A 23,717-nucleotide genomic window follows, 5' to 3' on the forward strand; every position below is an offset into this window, starting at 1 on the left:
TTGAAATGGGGTCATGAAGAGTCAGAAACAATTCAATAACAAAAACAGTGGTGGCTAAGCTAAGGTGGAAGAGAAGACAGAGAATGTCTCAGACATGGGAGCCACTCAACAGAAGATGGCTTAGTGATTAGATCTTAGCCTGGATAAGTGAGGCAAGATTTCTCACACTGGTTGATTTCTGGATGAGGAAGTAGAAGAGGGGAAAAATCTTGGTCCTAATTGAATTATTAGTTATTAATATAAGAAAGAAGATTGGTTATGATCAGACCACCTGCCTATCTTCAGTTAAATGATTTATATTTTTGACTTATGCAGTGGTGATATTTAAATTGGAGATAAACAGCAGGTTGTGTTCTAAATCATTGATTTTATTTTAAGGATTTGTTTTTCAATTCATAACTTTATCTTGCAGCTGACACTGCTCTTGGAACAGATGACGTATATGATGAGAAAGGATGTCAATGTGATGTTTCAGTAGAAGACCTCACACCACCACTGAAAACTGTCATTAGGGCCATCAGGTAGGTGAGAAAAAATGTGGCAGAGACCCAGAGCTGATTATTTGAATTTCTACCTTGCTAAGTTTTACAGGTAAACTTGTAATAATTTCTGCCTTGGGTTCCTATTAGTCAACCTGCCTATGAAAGGCTGAAACATTTTCTCCTGATGATGATGATAATAATAATAATAATAACACTTGTTTAGCATTTTAAGATTTACAGACTGCTTTATGTATTGTTTCATTTGATAATAGAGATGATACACTAGATTCAGTATCAAGAGTTTTGTCAATGTGGGATGGAGACTGAAAAGTCAGTCAAAATTGGAGAAAAAACATGTGATAACTGCCTTGACAACAATTTGTTACATTAAAGACATTTAAATTAAATGTAATTTGACTTTTTAAAATCTCTTATGAATTAGCACTCTATTTTTTAAAATTTCCTCATTTTCCTATAGGATGACTTAGATTGGGTGGAACACAAAGCAATTTAAAGGTAAATTAGGCATTGCCTGATCAAAATGTAACATTCAAAGGTTGTCCTTAACTTTTATCCCATCTTTAATGAATTAATTAATTCCTTTTAAAGGGAAAAAAAGAGACTGTCAAAGAATAAGATTACATCCCCAAAAGACTAACACAGTGGAGCCCAAGGAAACATTGTCTACTGTCTGCAGTCTACTCTCTCTATTTACTTTGGTTGAAATTTTCAAGGGAATTTTTTCTAATTGAAGGGAATCTAGCACATTGTCTGACACATATTAGACATTTTATAAATCTTACTGATTGATTTATTGATTGATTTTTCTAGTGCAAGAGAATACTTCCTTTTAGACTCAGTCTATACAAAGGCAAAGACTCAATAGAAAACTTAAGAAGTAACCCAACCTCCCCAGGTATTTATGAACATTCCAATGATTGATATATTTCCTCCTAATTTCAGTTAGATATTTGTTGTCTTGCTTCATTCAAGCCCCTGCAAGTCTCTTCTTGGCCTAAACACTTTTCACTGCATACTTTTAATCTAAATTTCTAGAAACCAATGTATATGTAATGATTTTGCTAAATATTAGAAGAAGCAAGACATATTTTGGAATAGGAAAAATATTAGTGAGTATGGAAAGCTTTAAAATGTATCATCAATGATTAGCAATATTAGATAAATAAAATAATCCCCAAAGCATCATATCTTCCTCTCTCATGGTCAGCCAATAGTTAATTGAAAAAAAAGCCTCAAGTAACAGGCAGTATGGGAGATCTGGAAGTCTTGGATGGGTTCTGTGTTCTGTAAATGTGAAGAGGGGAGAGGAGAGAGAAGAGGAGGAGAGAAGAGGGGAAGGGAGAGGGAAAAAATCTTTTAAAATCACCTTAAAAGACTTTTATGCATATCAATGATAGCCAACAAGGCATTGAGGGAAATATATTATATTATAATAATTTTCTTATATTAATAACTGATCATTTAATTAGGACCAAGATTTTCCCCCTTCTACTGATCCAGAAATAAACCAGTGTGGGAAAACCAGTGTGGCCGTAAACTCACCTATGATAACATTTAATCAGACAGTAAAAGAAATTTTAAGTTTAGATAAATGAGTGGATTTCTGTTCACAGTGTTTACTCAGACAAATCAAGGAAAATGTGGATTCTCCCTTTTCTCAAAGAGGTGATATGGAAAATGATGTCTCTTTAATCAAGATTTGGGTGCTCAGTGTCACATATCTCAAGAACCTCACTAACCTACATCTCATTGTAATATTCCTTCTTTCATTTTCATTAATCATTAACCAATCAGAGTAGATAGCCACCTTCAGGAGCATCTGTTCTTTCAAAGGCATGGAATAAGTTCACCTCCATGAAGGGTCTTTGGTATTCAAGAGTGCCACTGACCTCTTTTTCAAATAATATTATAACTTTATTAATAAAATTATCAAATTACCCAGAAATTATGTCTCAAAATTTTTAAACATCACAGTGTCAATAAATTAGAGATGAAGAATATAGCTAGTGGAACTCCCAAAAAGTACTGAAATCTTTGTTCATCAGTGTATAGTCTCTTAGTCCATTTACCTGTCATATCTCTAGGACTTTTTAAAGAATTTTCTGCTTTTTACTTCTGTGTTTTTAACCTGTAGCTAAGAGAAACAAATTGGCCTCCATTTCTGGATTAATCTACTCAAGAGAGACAAAGGCAATCCTATATCAACATTTGTATCACTGCCTCTTTAAAGACAGCATGGCATATTGGAGAGAGACTGAGTCAGAAGATCTGAATGTGAATCCTGCCTCTTACAAATAAAAATATGATCATTGGCAAGTCATTTAACTTTTCTGACCTTATTTTCTTGCCTATAAAATTGAATCGATAAGATTAACTGCCTATTTCATATGGTTGCTGTAAGGAAAGTGCTTTATGAACCATATAGAAATATGAGCTAGCTTCATTTTTTTCAGTGCATTCCAATGCTTCAATGCTTTGAAGAAACATCTCTGGCTTCTTTTATCTTTATCTATATTTTATTTTTCATTTTTTCATGGACTTCTAAGGATTTGGTTTTTTCCTGCATCTGGGAGAAATGTTTTCTTCCTCTCTCAACATTAGTTTTCCTAAAGTCAAAGTCAGCAAGAACAATTCTAACTTTGTACCTTGATCCCATTTGTCTCTTGAATTCCCTTTTTTTTAAAGCTTTTTGCAAGGCCACACAGCTAGGTAATTATTAAGTGTCTGAGACTGGATTTGAACCTAGGTACTCCTGACTCCAGGTCCGGTGCTATATCCACTGTGCCACCTAGCTGCCTCTGAATTTACTATTTATAAGATTTTAAATGCTATATATTTCTGTGGTTATTAATGTTTATCAGGCATGTATCATGTAATTGGACTGCTGAAATCTCTGATCACAATCTCCTGTCCAGATAGTTCTCTGTTTTCCTCCTCCTAAATCTATTCTTTGTCATCACTTTGGACTCTGATATCTCCACCCTTCCCTTCTTTTCCATTTCATTTGTAGTCTTTATTCTAGATTCATTTTCCTTCTTTCTTTCTTGAACCTATAGTTAAAGAGTTCAACTATGCACCATCCTTCTCATGAATCTCTTCTTCTCACTCCCCTTGTCTTTCATCATTTACCTAACTGCCTTTCCTCAATCCTCAACAACTCCTACAATCACCTGCTCCTGTTCTTCAGCTGCTAGATGATGTTACTGGATATGGTTGGTGAAAGTTACCCAAATGTACTTGGCTGGCTCCATTAAAAATTCAAGTTATCCAGTTTCAGCTGAGTATGGCACTTCTTTTATCCTTTCTTGATTGATCCTCTCTCATGTCTACTCAAGTTTGGTTATAGGTATTCATTAAGTTCCTATTACATAACGGACTCTATGCTTGGGAAACAAAGAGAAATATAAAACAGGCCATAAACTTAAGGAGCTCAAAGTCTAATAGTGGAGAAAACAACTATATAGAAAAAGATATAAAATATCCATTGGAAATGATCAGCAGAGGGATACCATCCAGGAGCATACTATCCTGGAATGAGGAGGACCCGAGTTCAAATTCAGTCTCAGATACTTAATAATTACCTAGCTGCGTAACCTTGGGCAAGTCACTTAACCCCATTGCCTTGCCAGAGAGAGAGAGAGAGAGAGAGAGAGAGAGAGAGAGAGAGAGAATCAGGTTCTTATCTACTAAATATGTTACCTTACTCTGCCATCTGTTATTCTCTCTTCTGTTCCTCTATATGACTTTCTCTTCTTTCTCTGTCTCTTGCCCTCTTTTCTTTCTTCTCTCTCTCTCCCGTCTCTGTTTTCTCTTTTGCCTTTGACTCTATTTCTTTTTTTAATTTATTTTTATTAAAGATATTATTTGAGTTTTACAATTTTCCTCCTGAATCTTACTTCCCTCCCCCCCCACTCCCCATGGAAAGCAATCTGTCAGTCTTTACTTTGTTTCCATGTTGTACCTTGATCCAAATTGGGTATGATGAGAGTGAAATCATATCCTTAAGGAAGAGACAAGAAGTCTAAGAGGTAACAAGATCAGACAATAAGATATCTTTTTTTTATAAATTAAAGGGAATAGTCCTTGAACTTTGTTCAAACTCTACATCTCCTTAGCTGGATACAGATGGCACTCTCCTTTGCAGACAGCCCAAAATTGCTCCCGATTGTTGCACTGAAGGAATGAGAGAGTCCTTCAAGGTTGATCATTGCCCCCATGTTGCTGTTAGGGTGTACAGTGTTTTTCTGGTTCTGCTCATCTCACTCAGCATCAGTTCATGCAAATCCCTCCAGGCTTCCCTGAAATCCCGTCCCTCCTGGTTTCTAATAGAATAACAGTGTTCCATGACATACATATACCACAGTTTGCTAAGCCATTCCCCAATTGAAGGACATTTACTTGATTTCCAATTCTTTGCCACCACAAACAGGGCTGCTATAAATATTTTTGTACAAGTGATGTTTTTACCCTTTTTCATCATCTCTTCAAGATATAGACCCAGTAGTGGTATTGCTGGGTCAAAGGGTATGCACATTTTTGTTGCCCTTTGGGCGTAGTTCCAAATAACTCTCCAGAAAGGTTGGATGTGACTCTATTTCTGTCTCTCTCTCTCAGTTTCTGTCTCTGTGTCTCTGTCCTTGTCTGTCTGTCTTTCTGTCTCTATCTCTCTCTCTCTCTCTCTCTCTCTCTCTCTCTCTCTCTCTCAATACCTTGCATATAGTAAGCACCTAATAAATGCTGCCGAATTAATAACACTATTAAGGTTTGCAAATGACTTTTACATTTGTTATCTCATCAAGAAATGGAATAGATCGATTGTATAAATTGATCTTGTTAAGGTAATCTAATAACAACCAGCCAGTATTTAAACACAGTTTTAAAAATTAGAAAAGTGTGGGGTGGCTAGGTGGTGCAGTGGATAGAGCACCGGCCCTGGAGTCAAGAGTACCTGAGTTCAAAACCGGTCTCAGACACTTAAAAATTACCTAGCTGTGTGGCCTTGGGCAAGCCACTTAACCCCATTTGCCCTGCAAAAAAAAAAAAAAAGTGTGATAATTTTCCATAAATTAATAGAATTTTCATTCACTTAGATATCAAAATACAGGTTTAAAATTTTCTTCTTTGGAATGCAAATTCTTCCCCAAAAGAAAAGAAACATGTTTGGTATCATGAAGTTTTACTCAAGTGCATCCATTATCTGTTCATCTCAGTTAGTTCTTCATTTTGTTCATTTTTGCTCTGCTACTTTAAAAGAGATGATAAAGACTGTTTGCTAGGCACTGTGGAGGAATCCACAACAGCCAGATCCATGTCATATTAAAATAAATGATTTCAGGAAGAGACAATTTATTTAGTAACTTATCCAATTCAAAATTCCTTGGCTTTTGTACTACCCAGAATAAGGTCAGATTTCTGTTTGAAGGATTTTGTTTCTTTTTAACTACATACATCATTAATGGTTTAAATTTTAGTCTCTGACCTCATTAAAATAAGAGCATTGACACTGTAAACTGAAAAAGATCATATTTACATTGTAACTAAGAATAAATTAAACTGACTACATCACCATTTATCAAAGTTGTTTTCATAGACTAAACAGAGATATAGGTAACATTTTAATTAATTAATAATATATAATTAATAAGTGATAGTATACATGAAATACTAATTTATAAATTTTTATAATTGTTTTACAAATGAAATGTGTTTTATAATAAGTAGTAGCATTAATTTTATTTAATTTAATCATTTAGTTGTTTTGAATGTATATTTTTAAACTTTAAAAATTCCAAAATGAGGAATATAATCTGAAGATAAAATGAGATTTCTTTTAAAGGAAACTAAAATGGGGGGAGTGAGAAGGATAGAGGAGTAGTGTTGGACCTATCATTTCCTTTTTACAAGGATCTCCTATGTGAGCAAAAATCTTCTAACAATGCAGATCTCAGAAAGATGCCTGGTTCACTAAGAGATTAAGTAATTTGTCCAGGGTCATGGTCAAGTATGTGTTAAAAGCAGACATTGAATTCAAGTCATCCAAAGCTCTCTCTACAGATTTTCAAACTTCTTAGATTCAGGACTCCTTCAATCTTAAAAATTATTGAAAACATCAAAGAAATTTTGCTTATGTGTGTTATATCTATCAAAATAAATGAAATAATTTATTTTAATTTAAACATTATTTAAATTATATTTATTTATTAATTTAACAGTAATAAACTCAATAATAATTTTATGTTAACAAATATATTTCATGGAAAATAACAAAAAATATTCAGAACATTATTTTATAGTTCTCAAGGTTCTTTAATATCTGATGAAGACAGTTAAATTTGTTACTTAGAATATTTTTTATTTTGAGTTTCAAATTATCTCCTTCTCCCCACACATTGAAAAAGACAAACAATATGATCTTAATTATACACATGAAATCATGAAAAACATTTCCAGATTAGCCATGTCAGAAAAAATAAATTTAAAAATTACACTTCAATTTGCACTCAAAGTTCATTAGTTCTCTTTTCCTCTGGAGGAAGATAGAATTTTTCATCATGAGTTCTTTAAAATTGTCTTGGATCATTTATATTGATCAAAGTAGCTATCTTTCACCATTGATCATCATTACAATATTGCTATTACTCTGTATAATGATTTCCTGGTTCTGTTCATTTCATTCTGCATTGATTCATACAAGTCTTCCCAGGATTTGCTAAAATCATTGTCCTAATCATTTCTTATAGCACAATAGTATTATATCACAATGATATGTCATTTACCAATTAATGGTCATCTTCCTCAATTTACAATTCATTGTCACACACAAAAAGTTGCTTTTTTGTATTTTGAACATAAAGATCCTTTTCCTTAATCCTTTTGGGGAGATAGACCTAGCAGTGGTTTGGCTGCATCAAAAAGTATGCAGATTATATTGCTCTGAGAATAATTGCAAATTTTTGCCAATGATGGTTGGACTAGTTCACAATCCAGCAAAAGTGGATTTTACACATTTGACATTTGTCATTTTTCTTTTCTGTCAAGTTGACCAATCTGAGCAATGTGAGATTTGAGTTCTTTTAATGTGTGTTTCTCTAAGCAATAATATTTAGAGCATTTTCTCATATGATAGCTTTGATCATATCCTTCAACCACTTATCAATTGGAGAGCATCTAATATTTATAAATTAGACTCATTTCTCTCTATATTTTTCAAATAGAAATGTAAAAATGCTTGATATTACTTCGTTGTCTGTGATACCTTTAAGCAACATGTTGTTTCCCTGATTATCTCTTTTAATTTGGTCTATTTTTGCTTTTGCTTTATTTAAAAGCATGATTGCTATTCCTGTATTTTTTACCTCAGCTGAAGCATAATTGATTCTAACTCCAGATCCTTACTTTAACTCTGTGAGTGTCCTTGTGTTGCAAGTGTATTTCTTGTAAACAACATATGGCTAAATTCTGACTTCTAATCCATTCTGCTCTCCACTTCCACTTTATAGATGAGTTCACTCATTCACATTTATAATTACAATGATTAACTATGTATTTCCTCCCTGCTGTTTTCTTGTGTCTATTTTTCCTCTCTCTCTTTTTACCCCTTTTCTCCTCAAAAGTCTATTTTGTTATTGACCATTGTCTCCCTTAATCTGACCTCTCTTTTATCACCTCTTCCCACTTCCTTTCTCTTCTCTCTTTCCTCTCTGACTTCCCTGATTTCTGTGCCCCAGTTACTGGGGGAGGGGGGGGGGGCAAAGGGGAGGCTAAAAGAGGAGATACACTTCCACACTCACACTAGACATGTATATATGTAAGTATGTATATCTTCATTTCCCTCATAAAAGCTCTTCCTAGTTGCTTTTTTTTTTTAGGTTTTTGCAAGGCAAATGGAGTTAAGTGGCTTGCCCAAGGCCACAAAACTAGGTAATTATTAAGTTTCTGAGGCCAGATTTAAACTTCAGGTACTCCTGACTCCAGGGCCAGTGCTCTATCAACTGCACCATCTAGCCACCCCACCCCAGTTGCTTTTTTTTAAGACAATTTTTCTCCATTTTTCCTCTCCCATCTTCCTTCTCATAGAACATCTCTTTTTCTCATCTCTTCATTTTTTTTTTAGAGATTATAACTCCTTCCAAATGCTGTAATAATGGTAAAGTTCTTAGGAGTTGTATGTAACATATAGATCAAGTTATGTCCCTTTTGAGATTTTTCATTTTTGCCTTTTAATTTTTCTCTTGAGTCTTTTTTTTCATATTTTTTATTCAGCTTTAGTCTTTTCATCAGGAATGCTTGAAAGTCCTCTATATTATTAACGATACATTTTTCTTCCTTGAAGAATTAAACTTAGTTTTTCAGGGTAGGTTGATTTATTTTTCTTAGTTCTTAGTTCCTTTCAAATCTTCTACTCCCTTAACATAGAAGTTTCTAAGTTTCTAAGTCTTGTTTGATCCTGATGGTAGCTCCATGATATTTGAATGGTTTCTTTATGCCAACTTGCAATATTTTTTTCCCTTGACCTGGAAGCTCTGGTATTTGGCAATTATATTCATTTTAGCATATCTTTCGGGAGGTTATTGGTAGATTCCTTCAATTACTATTTTATCTTCTGGATCTAAGCTATTAGCAATTTTCCTTCAATAATTTCTTAAAATACGTCAATCTAAGCTCTTTTGTTCATGGCTGTCAGGTAGTCCAAAAATTCTTAAATTATCTCTCTTCAATCAATTTTCCAGGTCAGTTAATTTTTCCAATGACAAATTTCACATTTTCTTCTATTTTTTTTTCATTCTTTTGACTTTGTTTATTGAAGTCTCTTGGAATCAAACTCCAGGAGTTCAAATCCAGTCTCAGACCATTACTACTTACTTAGCTGTGTAACACACACACACACACACACACACACACACACACACACACACACACACACAAAGGTGGAAGTGGAGAGGCACTGTTCCAAGCTTCGCGTTTTTCACCTTTCTGTTTTCAGAGCTCATTCTGAATATCCGTAAGTTTTCAGTGTTTCCAAGATAAGAATTAAGGAGAGGTGTGGTCACTCTGCTCTTTACCCAGGAAGAACTCTATTCCCCTGTAGTTACAAGCTTAGCACTCTTATCAGTCCTGGAACTGTGACCTGGGCCCCTGCTTTGTTATGACCAACCACAATCTGGGACTGTGTCCCAGAACTGTGTATAAGTGGTAAAGTTGCCAAACAGCACCCACTATCAGTTCAGGTCCCCTATAATCTCTTTCTGACAAGTTGTCCAATCCCCTTACAGTCTCTGGACTGAGAGCTCCAAAACTAGAGCCCCCTCATTGTCAAGGACCTCTCCTGCTGACCTCCTAAATTATCTTGGACTTGAAAAAATATCTTACCCTAAATTTAATGCTTGCTATGCTGTTCCAGAATTCAATGTGATGCATTATTTTAAAGATGTTTTGAAGAGAATGCTGGAAGAATTTGGCTCAGTTACTGCCTTTACTATGCCATCTTGGCCCCAACCTCCTTATATCTGCTTCTGCATTCAGTCTGTTAGCATATGTTCTTTTAGTTGAAGCATGTGAAGAAAATCTGGCCTCATATATATATATAAGGTTACAAAAGAAAAGAGTGCATTAATAGGCAAATAATGCATACATATATATATATACACACACATATATATTGCAAAAACATGTGTGTGAATATTTTTATATACACACACACACACATGTTTTTTCAAGGTATTAGTCTTTAGTCAAATTTGAACTCAGGTCCTCCAGGGCCAGGACTCTATCCACTGCGCCACCTAGCAGCCCCATGTCTTAATATTTTTATTAAAATAGTTTCTACCTCATGGAGACCTTGAAACACCCAAAGATCCTCAGACCATACTTTGAGAATCATACATAATGCTTTATCTCTGAAAAATTAATATACAATCACTACAATAATATATATTTTTCATGAAATTGACTCTTTTTTACATTTTAAAAATGCAAATAAAGATTTTTATTCTTTTTAAACATCATTACCTTCTTTATCATTTTCATCATACTTCTCTATTTCCAAATCTTTCTCAATTTGTTGTCTTTGTTACCATTCATTGCATTTAAAATGCAGTATTTCTGAAGCTCTGGGCAAAAAATTTAAGAACTAATCTTTCCTACAAATTAAAAGCCAGAGGTAGAAGTCAATTTCTTACTTTTGTAAAGGTGTGCCTTCATGAAAAAGTCAGTTGTGTTGTTTAGAAAGGATGACTTTAAAAGGACTTATTCTCAAAAGCTGGCCTTAGATAAATATGAGTATGTATATTCACAAATATTTCTAGGTGATAAAATTTTAACTGGGTTATAAAGTCAAATTTTTATATTCTCATCTTATTACCTCCAAGCATAAGGCTCTTTCAAATGCCCTTTTGCCTTTTTTTTGAAGAGTTACCAACTTCTTATTCCCCATGACTGAAAACCAGTCAACCAGTAATTCAACTATCACTCAGCCCCTTTCTTGACATCTCACAATTATTTCACTGGAAGCGTTTCTTTTGGAAATATTTTTCATCCTATTACAATAGTGGCTTTAGACCATCAGTCATAGTAGCTATGATTTAAGGTTTTCATTTCCCATGATCTTCATTGAAATGAATTTTACTCCTTTCTCCATCATCATCAGATTGCTCAATATATGGAATATAAGCATTTCATCAACACTTCTAATTTGGATAAATTCATATTTTCCCAACAACTAAGAATCTACCATTGTTAATACTACCAACTTCTCAATGAAATTCATTGCTGACCACAGAACTAGTGCAAAACACAACTTTTTCCATCAATCGACTAGCATTTATGAAAGCTTACTTTGTGTCAGATAACTGCTAAGAGTACAAAGAAAAAGAAAAAGCAATTCAGTGGCTTTACATTCAATGGCTTTTCATTCCAAGACCTTTTGTGATTGATTGGTTAACATTCCATTTAATCTTTGTTGTTTTAAAATGGAATAAACCATCAGTTTGATTTTGAAGGTTTTTTTCTTTCTTAGCTTATAATGACATGAGCATTACATTTCATTCCTGTTTCACTATGGCTTATGGTTTCTTCTTTTTTTTTAAATATAAACTTATAATTTCATCCCCAGAACATCTTCATAAGTGAGGAATTTCCTCTACCTATTAGGAACTTAGGAAGTTTCCTAAGGCATCAAAATATCAGAATTACATAGCCTGATGTATCAAGAGTGGGTCTGGACCTTGGGTCTTCCTGACTCCAAGATCAGTATCTCTTTATCCACCAAACTATAATTCTTTTCTTGTCATTTCAGCCTAGTAAATAACTACTGCTTTTAAATTTTTCTCCATAACCCTGTCTCAATCTCCAACTCATATTTTCCTTCTTTTTTTTCCAATCTAAAATTTAGAAAAATATAGCCTTTTGTCTCATAATGAATACCCACCAGGTAATCAGCTCTGAGACAAAAAGGGCAGTTGACCCTTTTTGGACTAGGAAAATAGGCTGAAGTCCTAAGAATCTAATATGAAATCATAGCTTCTCTATCTATGGAACTAGGACCAAGTTTCATATCATATTTATAGGTGAGATGGGGAATGAGGTAGAAATTGATCTAAATTCACACCAATGCAATCCTTAAAGATTGTATTTTAATAAGAAAAATTTTCATGGACTTCTTTTATTCTGATCCCTTATCATAAAACCTAATAGCATCTACTGAAATATTTCCTAGAAAGTTGTCTGTAAAAAATAGTAATACTATTGAACCAAAAATACAATCCATATTGCCTATGATAAAACAATATTGCTGAGGATGACAGAGTAGAATTATTTGGCATCAGAGGGTCTGAATTTAAATTGAAACCCTGCTGCTTACTAGCTTTTTTGTTTTTGGAAAAGTTATTTGACCTCTGTTTGCCAGTTTCTTCATCTGTATTTTGAAGATAATAACTCTTACCTGCTAGGGTATCATAAGAATCAAATGAGATAATAATTGTAAAGTCCTTTGAACATTGCCAACATGTAGTTAAGAGCTATATAAATGTTAGTGATGATGATTAATGATGCAACTGCTGTTGCTGCTGATGATGATGATGATAAGAGCAGTCAAGTTGTGCAGTAAGATAGAACACCAGCCCTGGAGTCAAGAGGATCTAAGTTCAAATTCTGCAGCAAACATTTACTAGCTCTGTGACCCTGGGCAATTCTGATTGCCTCATATCTAGGGCCATCTCCAACTATCCAGATTCATATCTGAGCACTGACCCAGATGGCTCCAGAGGAGAAGTGAGACTGGTGATTTAGCACAGAACCTCCTTACTCAAATCTAATTCAATTGCATGTCATGACATCATCTCCCTTTTATCATGATCTTTTTCAACAACAAAAGACAAACATGGTGGTGATGATGATGATGATCACTACTCTGTTCTTTCCAGCATAACATCTTCTCAGAAATTGTATCTACCATTGACATAATCATTATCATTATTATTATTAAACATCTCATGATAGACCGTGAGAGACCACTTTAAAAAGCAAAAGATGCTTCCTGGAAATCTACAATCTCCACAATACTTTATTGTTGTTAGCAAGACTTGATTACCATTGGTCCATGTTTCCAGAGACCATGACTTTGACTATGGTATCTTTGTAGCTAGATAGAATCTCAATCTATCGGTCAGTGAATTAGCATTTATTAAGCATTTACTATGTGTCAGATACCATAACAAACACTAGGAAAAACAGAAAGAGGCAAAAAACAGCCCCTACCCTCAAAGAGGTAAAATTGGAAAGAAAATAAGTAAACAAATATGTACAAATGAGTTATATACGTGAAGAATAGGAAAGGGAAGTCACTAGAATTAAGAGGAATTGGGAAAGGTTTTCTGTAGGAGACATAATTTTTGTAGGGACTTAAAAGAAGTCAATAAACAGGATTAAGAAGGGAGAGCATGGGCAGCTAAGTGGCACAGTGGATAGAGCACCAGCCCTGGAGTCAGAAGTACCTGAGTTCAAATCCAACCTCAGACACTTAATAATTACCTAGTTGTGTGGCCTTAGGCAAGCCACTTAACCCCATTTGCCTTGCAAAATCCTAAAAAGAAGAAGAAGAAGAAGAAGAAGAAGAAGAAGAAGAGAGAGCATTCTAAGCATGGGAGGGGGAGAAAAGGGGGCAGCCAAAGAAAAACTAAGACTACATACTGAGGAATTAGGTGTAAGAATCCTAAAAAATGTAGCAGTGGGCTAAGTTATACAGAACTTTGTATGAGATCCTGGAAGTGATAGGGAACCATTGGAGTTTATTGAGTAGGAGGGGTGACATGGTTGGTCTTTGCTTTAGAAAGATTTCTTTGCTGGCTGAATAAAGAATGGATTGGAGTGGAAAGATACACCAGTGGGCTATTGCAATAATCCAAGGGTGAGGGAATAAGGGCCTGCCCTAGAATGGTGGCAATGTCAGATAGAAGGTGGCATATTGGAAAGATGGTGCAAAGGTGAAATCAACGGCCTGAGCCATTGGATATGGGGTTGTGAGATAGTGAGGAGTCCCTTCTTCAGGATGAGTCCAAAGAGTTAGCAAATAAATAAAACAAATTTATGGTGAAAAATTATTGAATTGCATTATGGATATGCATATTAGATAAAGGACCACCCTTGGAGACCTAAAGATCTGAGTTAAAGTACTGCTTCTGGCCCATGCTACCTGTAAGCACGTAAAGCTTTCAGGGCATTCCAGTCCTATTCCATCCCCCCCCATCCTGCCCCAACTTTGTGAAACTATACAAATGAGATGCTAATGTGAATCATTAGTAAGAGTTTCTGAATTAGAAGTCACCCAATGAAATCATAAGCCTGGCAAATGAATTTGATGTTTATAATAACACAAACACATCATTGACACAATTTGTAAACAGATGAAAAATATATTTTGACTATTCAAAAAAATTTAAGTCCTAAATTTCCTGAATTAATAGTGAATTTCTTTTTAAATTCTAGCAGCTCAGACATTTCAAGGTTCAATCTGCTTTAAAATAGATCCTATAACCCAAAGTTTCCATTCACTATAAGATTCAACCCAGGGGCAGCTAGGTGGTGAAATGGCCCTGGAGGGGCCTAAATTCAAAGCCCATCTCAGATGCTTAATAATTACCCAGGAGAGTGACCTTGGGCAAGTCACTTAATCCTACTGCCTTGCAAAAAAAAAAAAAGATTCAACCCAAAATGCCTTTCCTAAGAATCTTTCCTAAGAATAAATAAATTTGCCACCTCCTTCAACATAAAGATAGGAAAGATACAGGGATATAAGGAAAGAATTGTCCAACTTTGAGGAAGATAAGAAGTGGGGTAAAAAAAAAAAAAGGGTAATTATCAATGTAACCAGACAAATACAGGGGAAAACATTCAATTTAAGATTGATGAAGGGAATGGCAACAAGGGCTGGAGAAATCAAACCTTGTAGCAAAAGAATACAGGGTCCTCATAAGTGATAGCACTAAACAATTTCCTTCACCCTTTCATTCTTTTCTTAGAGACTTCTTGTACAAATGAATAATATAGAAATGTTTTACATGACTGCACAAATATAACCTATATCTGATTGCTTATTGTCTCAAGGAAGGGGGAGGGAAGAGAAGGAAAGATAGAATCTGGAACTCAAAACTTTTTTAATTATTAAAAAATCATTTTAATACATAATCATGGAATAAATAAAATATTATTAAAAAATTTAAATAGATTGTGGAAAGCAAAGAACTGCAGGACTGGAAACAGGCAAATATCATTCCAGTTTTCAGAAAAGGGAAGAAAATAGATTCTGTAGACTATAACTCATTAATATTCATCTTAACTGCTAAAAAAATTAAATAACATTCATGGAATGATTGATAATAATAATCTTTCCATTTCTCCATCCAAATAATCACATAATTCTTATCAGATTGTAAGGTATAACTGGTTCCATCTCTTTCTGCACAAGAATAGCTTTAGGGATATTGTCAAAGTTATTAAAACCTAAGAAAATAATGCTCCATTGATCTACCAGACTAATGACCTTGTCAGAAATGGAAATGAAGTTTATGTGGCATGACCTGTTCTTGAAGAAGTTATACAGATTCTTTATGAACACTCTTCTAGTAATCATTCCATTAATGTTACTTAGTTTTTCCAACAACTAAAATTAATATTAATATCATATAGCTTATAGAATTTGCTCTTTCCCTTTTGAAAACTGAAATAACATTTGCCTGTCTCCAGTCTGCAGTCCATTATTTTCCACAATCTTTCTTTTAAAAGGGGGGGTACAGCTAGGTGGTGCAGAGGTTAGAGTACCCACCCTAGAATCAAACCCCTGAATTCAAATCCATCCTCAAAGACTTAAATACCTAGCTGTGTGACCTTGGGCAAGTCAATTTAACACCACTTTGCTTGCAAAAACCAAAAAGAAAAAGCATTCATTTTTCTCTTCCTGAATGCTATCTACACACACACACACACACACACACACACACACATACACAATGAACTTTTTTTAATTGAAAAGAAAACCCTCAGAGCAAATCTACATACTCTAACAAAACAAATTCTCACATTGCCCATGTCTGTCTTATCTTGCCTACTAAGTTATCACATCTTTAGCAAGTCAATAGTATACTTCATCCTCAGTCCCTGAGATCTATGGTTTATCATTTATTGTAGTTTATCAGAGCTATAAAGACCTTCAAATATGTTTCTCTTTATAATGTTAAGATTAAGCATTCTCCTAGTTCTGCTTGACTCACCATGCATCAGTTCAAAAAGGTCTTGCAAAAAAAAAAGATTCAACCCAAAATGCCTTTCCTAAGAATCTTTCCTAAGAATAAATAAATTTGCCACCTCCTTCAAAAGAAAGATAGGAAAGATACAGGGATATAAGGAAAGAATTGTCCAACTTTGAGGAAGTTAAGGAGTGGGGTAAAAAAAAAAGGGGGCAGTTATCAATGTAACCAGACAAATACAGACATCATCCATTTAATCAGTGTTCATGTTGCAATATACTATTACATTCATATGCCATAATTTGTTTAGCCATTCCCTGATAGGTACTCTACCTAGTTCACAATTTTAGGCTACTATGAAAAGAGTTGCTCTGAATGCCTTTGCATTTGTGTTATTCAGTTGTGTCTGAATCTTCATGACCCCATTTAGGATTTTCTTGACAAAGATACTGAAATGGTTTGCCATTTCCTTCTCTAACTCATTTTGCAGATGAGAAAACTGAAACAAACAGGGTTAAGTGATTTGCCCTTGGTAACACAGCTAGTAAGTATCTGAGGTCAGATTTGAACTCAAGAAGAAGAGTCTTTCTGAATCCAGGTCTAGCAGATCTATAGGCCTAGTGAAGTATTATGTCAGGGTACAAAAGTATACACAATTTAATGACCATTTGGGTATAGTTCCAAATTGCTTTCCAGAAAGGCTGGACCAATTCACAGCTTCACCAATAGGGTGCCTTCTTTCTTCTATTCTCTCCAACATAAATTGCTCTTCTCTCCTCCACATGCTGTCTGCCAATCTATTAAGTGTGAGATGGAACTTCAGACTTGTTTTAAATCTGCATTTCTACAATTGTTAGTGATTTGGAGCAACTTTTCATATAGCTGATAGCTTGAATTTCTTCCTTTGAAAACCACCTGTTCATTGAATATTAATCTATTGGGAATGGCCCTTATTCTTAAAATTTCAACTAATTTTTATATATCCTTCCACAGCCTTTCAAAGGTAAATGACAATAGTTCAGTAGCCACATCTATTAATTCTTTCAGTCCTCTATGATGCATTTTTATAAGGGCCAGGTGACTTGAACTCATCATCTATCAACTTCCAATAAGCCATTTTTTGTTTTATTCTTTCAGTATAAAAGTCCTTCTACTTGACAGGGAAAACAGAAGTAAAAGAAGATTAAAGTATCTCTCTCTTCTATCTGTTGACAATTTTTCATCTTTCCATTCTCTCCAAGTATGGACCTATGCTCTCTTTTCCCAAGAAAACTAAAAACAAAACCTTTTTGTTGATACAAACTTTCTTTGAAAGTCTCATTTTGATCTTATTCTACTGTTAATACTATTCTTATTTGATTGTGTCAACTTTTGTATTCATCTTCTCTTACTTTGACCTTGCTCCCATCTTTTTAAAAATACTAACTGAAGTCATAAGATCTATATTCAAGTTTCAGCTGAAGTCCACTTTAAATATATGGCCATAAACAACTCAGTTTCTCTGATAGTTTACTCAAGTATAAATAGGGTCAAAATTCTATTAGATTGGTCTACCTTGATTAGTTATAATGATTGATGATATTTATTTATTTAAAATACTTATTAAGGACAGATTTACAGGGGTGGTCTATTTGGTTTTCTCACTAGCAAATGAGTGATGAGGAGCTAACCAATCTCTTCTCTCTGTTCTGTGAGTAAGGGGAACATATAATAAGGACTCACAGAGTCATGATTTTTCTCTAACCCCCTTCCCCATTTGTCTGAAGAGGACTCCTGTCAGTGTGACTGCAATATGGAAGCTGGTTGTTGTTGTTGTTGTTGCTGTTTGTCTTTTATTTTCAGAGAGGTCTAATGACAACATGAATGATTTCTTGATTTGTATATGAATTGCAATTTAAGTGAGTGGCAAAGTTGTTGGCTTCACTCTCTCTTCCTGAGTCATTAAAGTCCAGTGGCAAGAAAAAAATCAAGGCAACTAGTAATGGCCCCAAATGAGGTGGAAGACCTTGGCATCTTTGATGTCTGACCAAACCCATGCTGCTGCTTCAGCTGACTTTATAGCCTTTGGAACAGACTGTTCTCATCTGCCCATTCTGCCAAAGGAGATCTTATATGTTTGGAATAGATGTCCCCCTCATTCACCAAGAGGTTTGACACCTGCTGTCAGTTACTCTTAACCTGGTTTAGCTGAGATGGTTTAGCAGTGTGTGACTGCTGCTAATGCTACAGCTTCTTGAAACCCCTGGTGAGAGTTGGGTGAAGGTGGACACCAAAGACGGATGAGCAGTGCTGAAGAGGGCTTAGCAAACCCTGATACCACAGGTGCTAGTCCTCCCTGAACAAACCAAACATCCCATGGAGGAAGTTTGTTACACTAGAAAGAGAGCCATACTCTGGGACCAAATTCTACTGGTACCTATGTGACCTCAGACCAGCTCTCACCATCTCTGAGAATCAGTTTCCTCATTTGTAAAAACAAGTAGGTGGAATCTGATGTCCTCCAAGGTCCATTCAAGTTCCTAATCCATGATTCTATGACACAACTTATGCCAAAACTAATAACCCTACCTTGGAAGTTCCTGGGATTGCCTAGGGAAGGCCTAGAGCAGGTACTTCCCTAAAGATGGTCATGAGTTTGCCTTGCAAGTTCTCAGAATATTCAAAATGTAACTTTTTGTTTTACACAAGTTAATGGGTACAGAAACCACTCAGATACAAGCCTTTAGAGAGGGTCCAGTGAAGGCATCCTCCTGCCAGAAACCAATGCTCTCTCATAACTAATACTGTCTTGTTTGGAGGCACCTTAGAAATGGAGGACAGTTTTTTTTATCCCTATCACAGTCTTGGCTTTTCTATAGTTCTTCTTAGTAAATGATGATTACTCCCCAAAGAATCAAATTTCTGCTCACTTTGGCTCCAACTTCTGTAGTTCAGCTGCCAGACCTGATGTCATCAATTGCCCCATCTCTGTAGCATAGCTGCCAACAATGATGTCATACATTGCCCCATCTCTTGTAGCTCCCACTTCCTGTGGTTCTCATTCCATATGGCTCCAACTCTTTCAGTGTAAAATTTTCCCCCAGAATCTAGTCTTCAGCTCTCCACCAGATGACACATACCTCCTTTCCACAGGGGATCTGATCTCTCCCAACTGGCCCACCTGGATAGATTCCTCTGTAACCCAGGGTCCTCTCAATTATGCTTACATGGCCTCTAAGGTCCCTTCCATCTTAATATCTATAGTCCAATGACTCAAGGAGAAGCACAGTGAATAGAGTGTAGGGCCTGGGGTCAGTTCAAATCTGACCTCAGTTATTTACTATCTCTGTGAACCTGGGTAAATCACTTAATCCCGTTTGCCTCAGTTTCCTCATCTATAAAATGAACTGGAGAAGGAAAAGGCAAACTAGTTCAATAACTGCCAAGAAAACACTAAATGGGGTCATGAAGAGTTAGATACAATTGAAAAACAAATGAACAACATGAAACAAGAATTACACTGGACTCTTTGGGGAATTACCTAGGAGTCAAACTGTACCTGTAGTGTCTCCATTCTTTCAAAGTCTTCTGAAGATACCTGGCACCTACAGGCACACCTTCATAGATAAAGGTTCTCTTTAGGTGACTGTAAGAACTCAGAAGTATATGACAAGACCAATGGCAGCAACATATATAGTGTTTGTGTCTATGTCTTTGGTAATTATCAGTACAGATTATATCTCCTCCCTCTTTTTTTTTAAGGTTTTTTTTTTTTTTTGCAAAGCAATGGGGTTAAGTGGCTTGCCCAGGGCCACACGGCTAGGTAATTATTAAGTGTCTGAGGCTGGATTTGAACTCAGGTACTCCTGACTCCAGGCCAGTACTCTATCCACTGCACCACTACCCCTCCTCCCTCTTTTTTTAAATTTTTATCTTTGATCAGAATATATGTGCAATGTATAACCTATATCAGATTGCTTGCTGTCTTCAGGAAGAGGAAAAGGAAAAAAAAAATTTGGAAATTAAAATCTTACCAAAATGAATGTTGAAAACTATCTTTACATGCAAAAATAAAAACTATTAAGACAAAAAATAGAATTCACTTGCAGGTTTCTCAAACTCTCAGCTAAGGTTCTACAGCTTCCTTTCTGATTTATGATGAGTCTTTTATACCCTCAAGTGGTGGTGATGGGTATTTCTTTTTGGTGCCATTTGAAAGCTCCCTTCTTTCTCTCCCATCTTTTATTTCTCAATTACTCTGTGAAAGACAGCTTGTTATTATAGGGAACAGTAGTCCAGAGTCAGTAAAGATGGGAGTTCAAGTTCCCCTTACCCCATAGTGTAGGATTTAGGCAGTTCAGTTCACTGAGCAGTAGCCTAAGGATCTCTAGTCTCTATGGTGACGTGACATCTCAATAGAGATGTCACTGGACTGTAACAAATTTCATTCTGCCTGTGTATTCAGGGGCAAGATGTGAAAGAAAAATATTCAAAATATCTAGCTTTGTTCTTCTTCAAATAAATGAGGTTATTAGTTGATCCCTCTGGAATTTATTATAAATTAACAGAAAGTTCAGTTAAATTACTTTTAGCTACAAATAAATAAAAGATCCTAGAGGTCCCTTTTTCCTACAACATTAATAACACATTTTGTTTTTAGCAGAATTGGGTTTCAGTAAAGCTTTGTCTTGATCCTCCAATGTGCTTCAGGCTTCAAAGCACAACTAAAGAGTAACTTAAATCTAGAAGTAGAAAAATTTGACAGGAGCTCACCAAAATGTCAAAGGCCCTCCCTCCCTACCCCTGGCCAACAGTATCCTTGATCTCAAATCCTGAACCCTATGTACATTGCGTTTAGAGTTTTCCTGGGGGGAGGAGGGTTCCTCCTCAATTTAAATTAATAGCTAGGATACTAAGAATATTTGAAATCTGAAGAAAAAGAAAGGAATCTAAGAAATGGTAAATTGGCCTTTCTACTTTTGACCGCTCTTCACAACTTGACAGATTATTTAAATAGGGCAGATTGGATCTGCTGAAATCATAGTAACTTCTCATTTCATCCCTTCTTCAAACTTGTATTGATGGCTTTACCTTTGTTCAAACAAATCTAATACTGTATGCCTGTACACAGATGACTGATTCTGAAATGACTCCCACTTTGGTAGTCAGTCATTTCCTGAATATAATGATGTAGTTGGATTTAATTTTTGTGATATTGTTTAGTCCAACATGTTCAATATATTCTTTCTTTTCCTTTTTAATGCTATTTTTTATATCACTGCCACTTCTTATCAAGCCTCCTAATACTCAATAAATCCCATGTAATGAAGTGCAGCTAAATAAAATAAATCTCTACATTGGCCCCACCTAATAATATATGCTTACCTCTCCAGAGGTGCTATTAGTGCTCATCTATCACAAATGGTCACTGCATTAATCAGAGTGCTGAAATTTTTCTGTGCTGTTTTCTTTACATTATTGCCTTCTGCTCTCTATTACAAGAAAATAATCTTGATCCAGCTTGCTATCCACCTCCTGTCAAAGGGGTTATGGACCTCAGATGCAGAATGAGACTTGCATTTTTGAATATGGCTAATATGAAAGTTGTTTTGGCTGATTGTACATATTTGTTCCAATGGTTTTATTTTTCTAATTAGGAGCTGGAGGTAGGATATGCCCAGTTACAGGGAAAAGACTCCTGACTAAATAGAACACAATCCTTTGACTACTTTTATTTCTTGATCCCTAACTACATTTTCCAACATTATTTTCACCATCATCTCCTGAACTCATCTTTACAGAAAAGCTGCATAATACCAAGGGTTATAGGAATAAGTTTCAATGGCACTAAGAAAGTGATGTTGCTAGAGCTGCATATATAGTTATGCAGAAGGACTCCACGTTGGAACTCACACGTTAAAAAAGTTAAGATAAATTTTCAAGATATATTAGGAAGAGGGGCAGCTAGGTGGCGCAGTGAATAGAGCACTGGCCTTGGAGTCAGGAGTACCTGTGTTCAAATCCGACCTCAGACACTTAATAATTACCTAGCCGTGTGGCCTTGGGCAAGACACTTAACCCCATTGCCTTGAAAAAAAATCTAAAAAAAAAAAAAGATATAATAGGAAGATTACAATAGAAAGGTTGAGACAATACTATTAACTGACTTGAGATTACATCATTGGTAGGCTAGATATACACTACCACCTTTCCTACTCTATACAATATAATCAAATTGGCTTACTTGGTCTTCACAAATGGCATTCTAACTCCTTCATCCATGCCTTTGTATAAGCTGCTCCCTATCCCTGAAACGTACTCATTAGGATCTCTATAAATTTCTGCAAATGCTACCTTCTATTGAGAAATTCTTGATCCCCTAAGTTCCTGTTGCCTTCCCACCCACGAATTTCCTTGTATTTGTTTGTACATATTTTCCTCTACACTACATTTTCTATTACTATTATTATATATCACTATATTCCCCATACAGTGTATAAGTTCCTTAAAGACAGGAACTGTTTCATTTTTGTCTTTGTAACCCCAGAGCCTAGCTCATGACTGGCATGAGAGTTTAACACTTAGATTTTGATTAATTAATTGATTCAGATATCAACTCACATAACTATATCCCTATCAATGTAAACAATATCTTGCCATTAATTATTAATATTCTTTTTTATTATGAACTTAAGTCAATCAACAAGCATTTATTAAGAGCTCTGTGCTAAGTGCCAGGAAAGATAATCTATCTATCACCTTATTATGGTGTAAATAGAATTTAATGTCTGTCTCCAATCTCATCCATATAAAAATTTAATGATTTATTCATTATATATATGTGCATCTATATGTATATGTTTATATAGATACATATATCTGATAACTAGATTGTTAAGAAATAATGTATTCTGGGGCGCCTAGGTAGCGCAATGGATAAAGCACCAGCCCTGGAGTCAGGAGTACCTGAGTTCAAATCTGGTCTCAGACACTTAATAATTACCTAGCTGTGTGGCCTTGGGCAAGCCACTTAACCCCATTTGCCTTGCAAAAAAACCTAAAAAATTAAATAATGTATTATTTTCATTTTCTTATTATATTTGTTCTCTTAGCCTTTGCATTTCAGCCACAGAGAACCAAAGTTTATATTGATTTAGTTGGGAGCATCTTGTCAAGTTCTATAGAGAATTTTTCCTTATTCAATACCTACAACATATAAGCCATGATTAGCTTCATAATGGTCTTTTTTTTCCTTAGCTCATCATGATCAGGGCAAGGCAAGATGACCAAGTGTTCCATAAAAATGAAATTTGCTTCCTTGGGCTTTATGATAAAGCCCACTATTCACCTCTCTAAGGAGAGCCTTTGAGAGGCAGATATTTCTTTTGTCCATTTTTAGTCAAAGGTTCAATTCTTCCATACAAAGAGCAAATTCATTGTTTATAAGATAACAGATCACCCCTTAAAAGTTATTGTTGAGTCCATTTCAGTTGTGCCC

The 23,717-nt window shown here is 35.3% G+C and overlaps 1 protein-coding gene across 1 annotated transcript in view; it reads left to right on the top strand.

Annotated features, from left to right (window-relative positions):
* The window catches only part of KCNQ5 (potassium voltage-gated channel subfamily Q member 5), a 664,755-nt gene that overhangs the window by 620,699 nt on the left and 20,339 nt on the right, over window positions 1-23,717 (top strand). Inside the window, exon 11 of the mRNA XM_074237322.1 lies at window positions 413-521. Within this exon, the coding sequence (XP_074093423.1) occupies window positions 413-521 (109 nt within the window). The remainder of the gene's footprint in view (window positions 1-412; window positions 522-23,717) is intronic.

Source organism: Macrotis lagotis, chromosome 5, assembly GCF_037893015.1.
Source record: "Macrotis lagotis isolate mMagLag1 chromosome 5, bilby.v1.9.chrom.fasta, whole genome shotgun sequence".
Classification (NCBI taxonomy): Eukaryota; Metazoa; Chordata; class Mammalia; order Peramelemorphia; family Peramelidae; genus Macrotis; species Macrotis lagotis.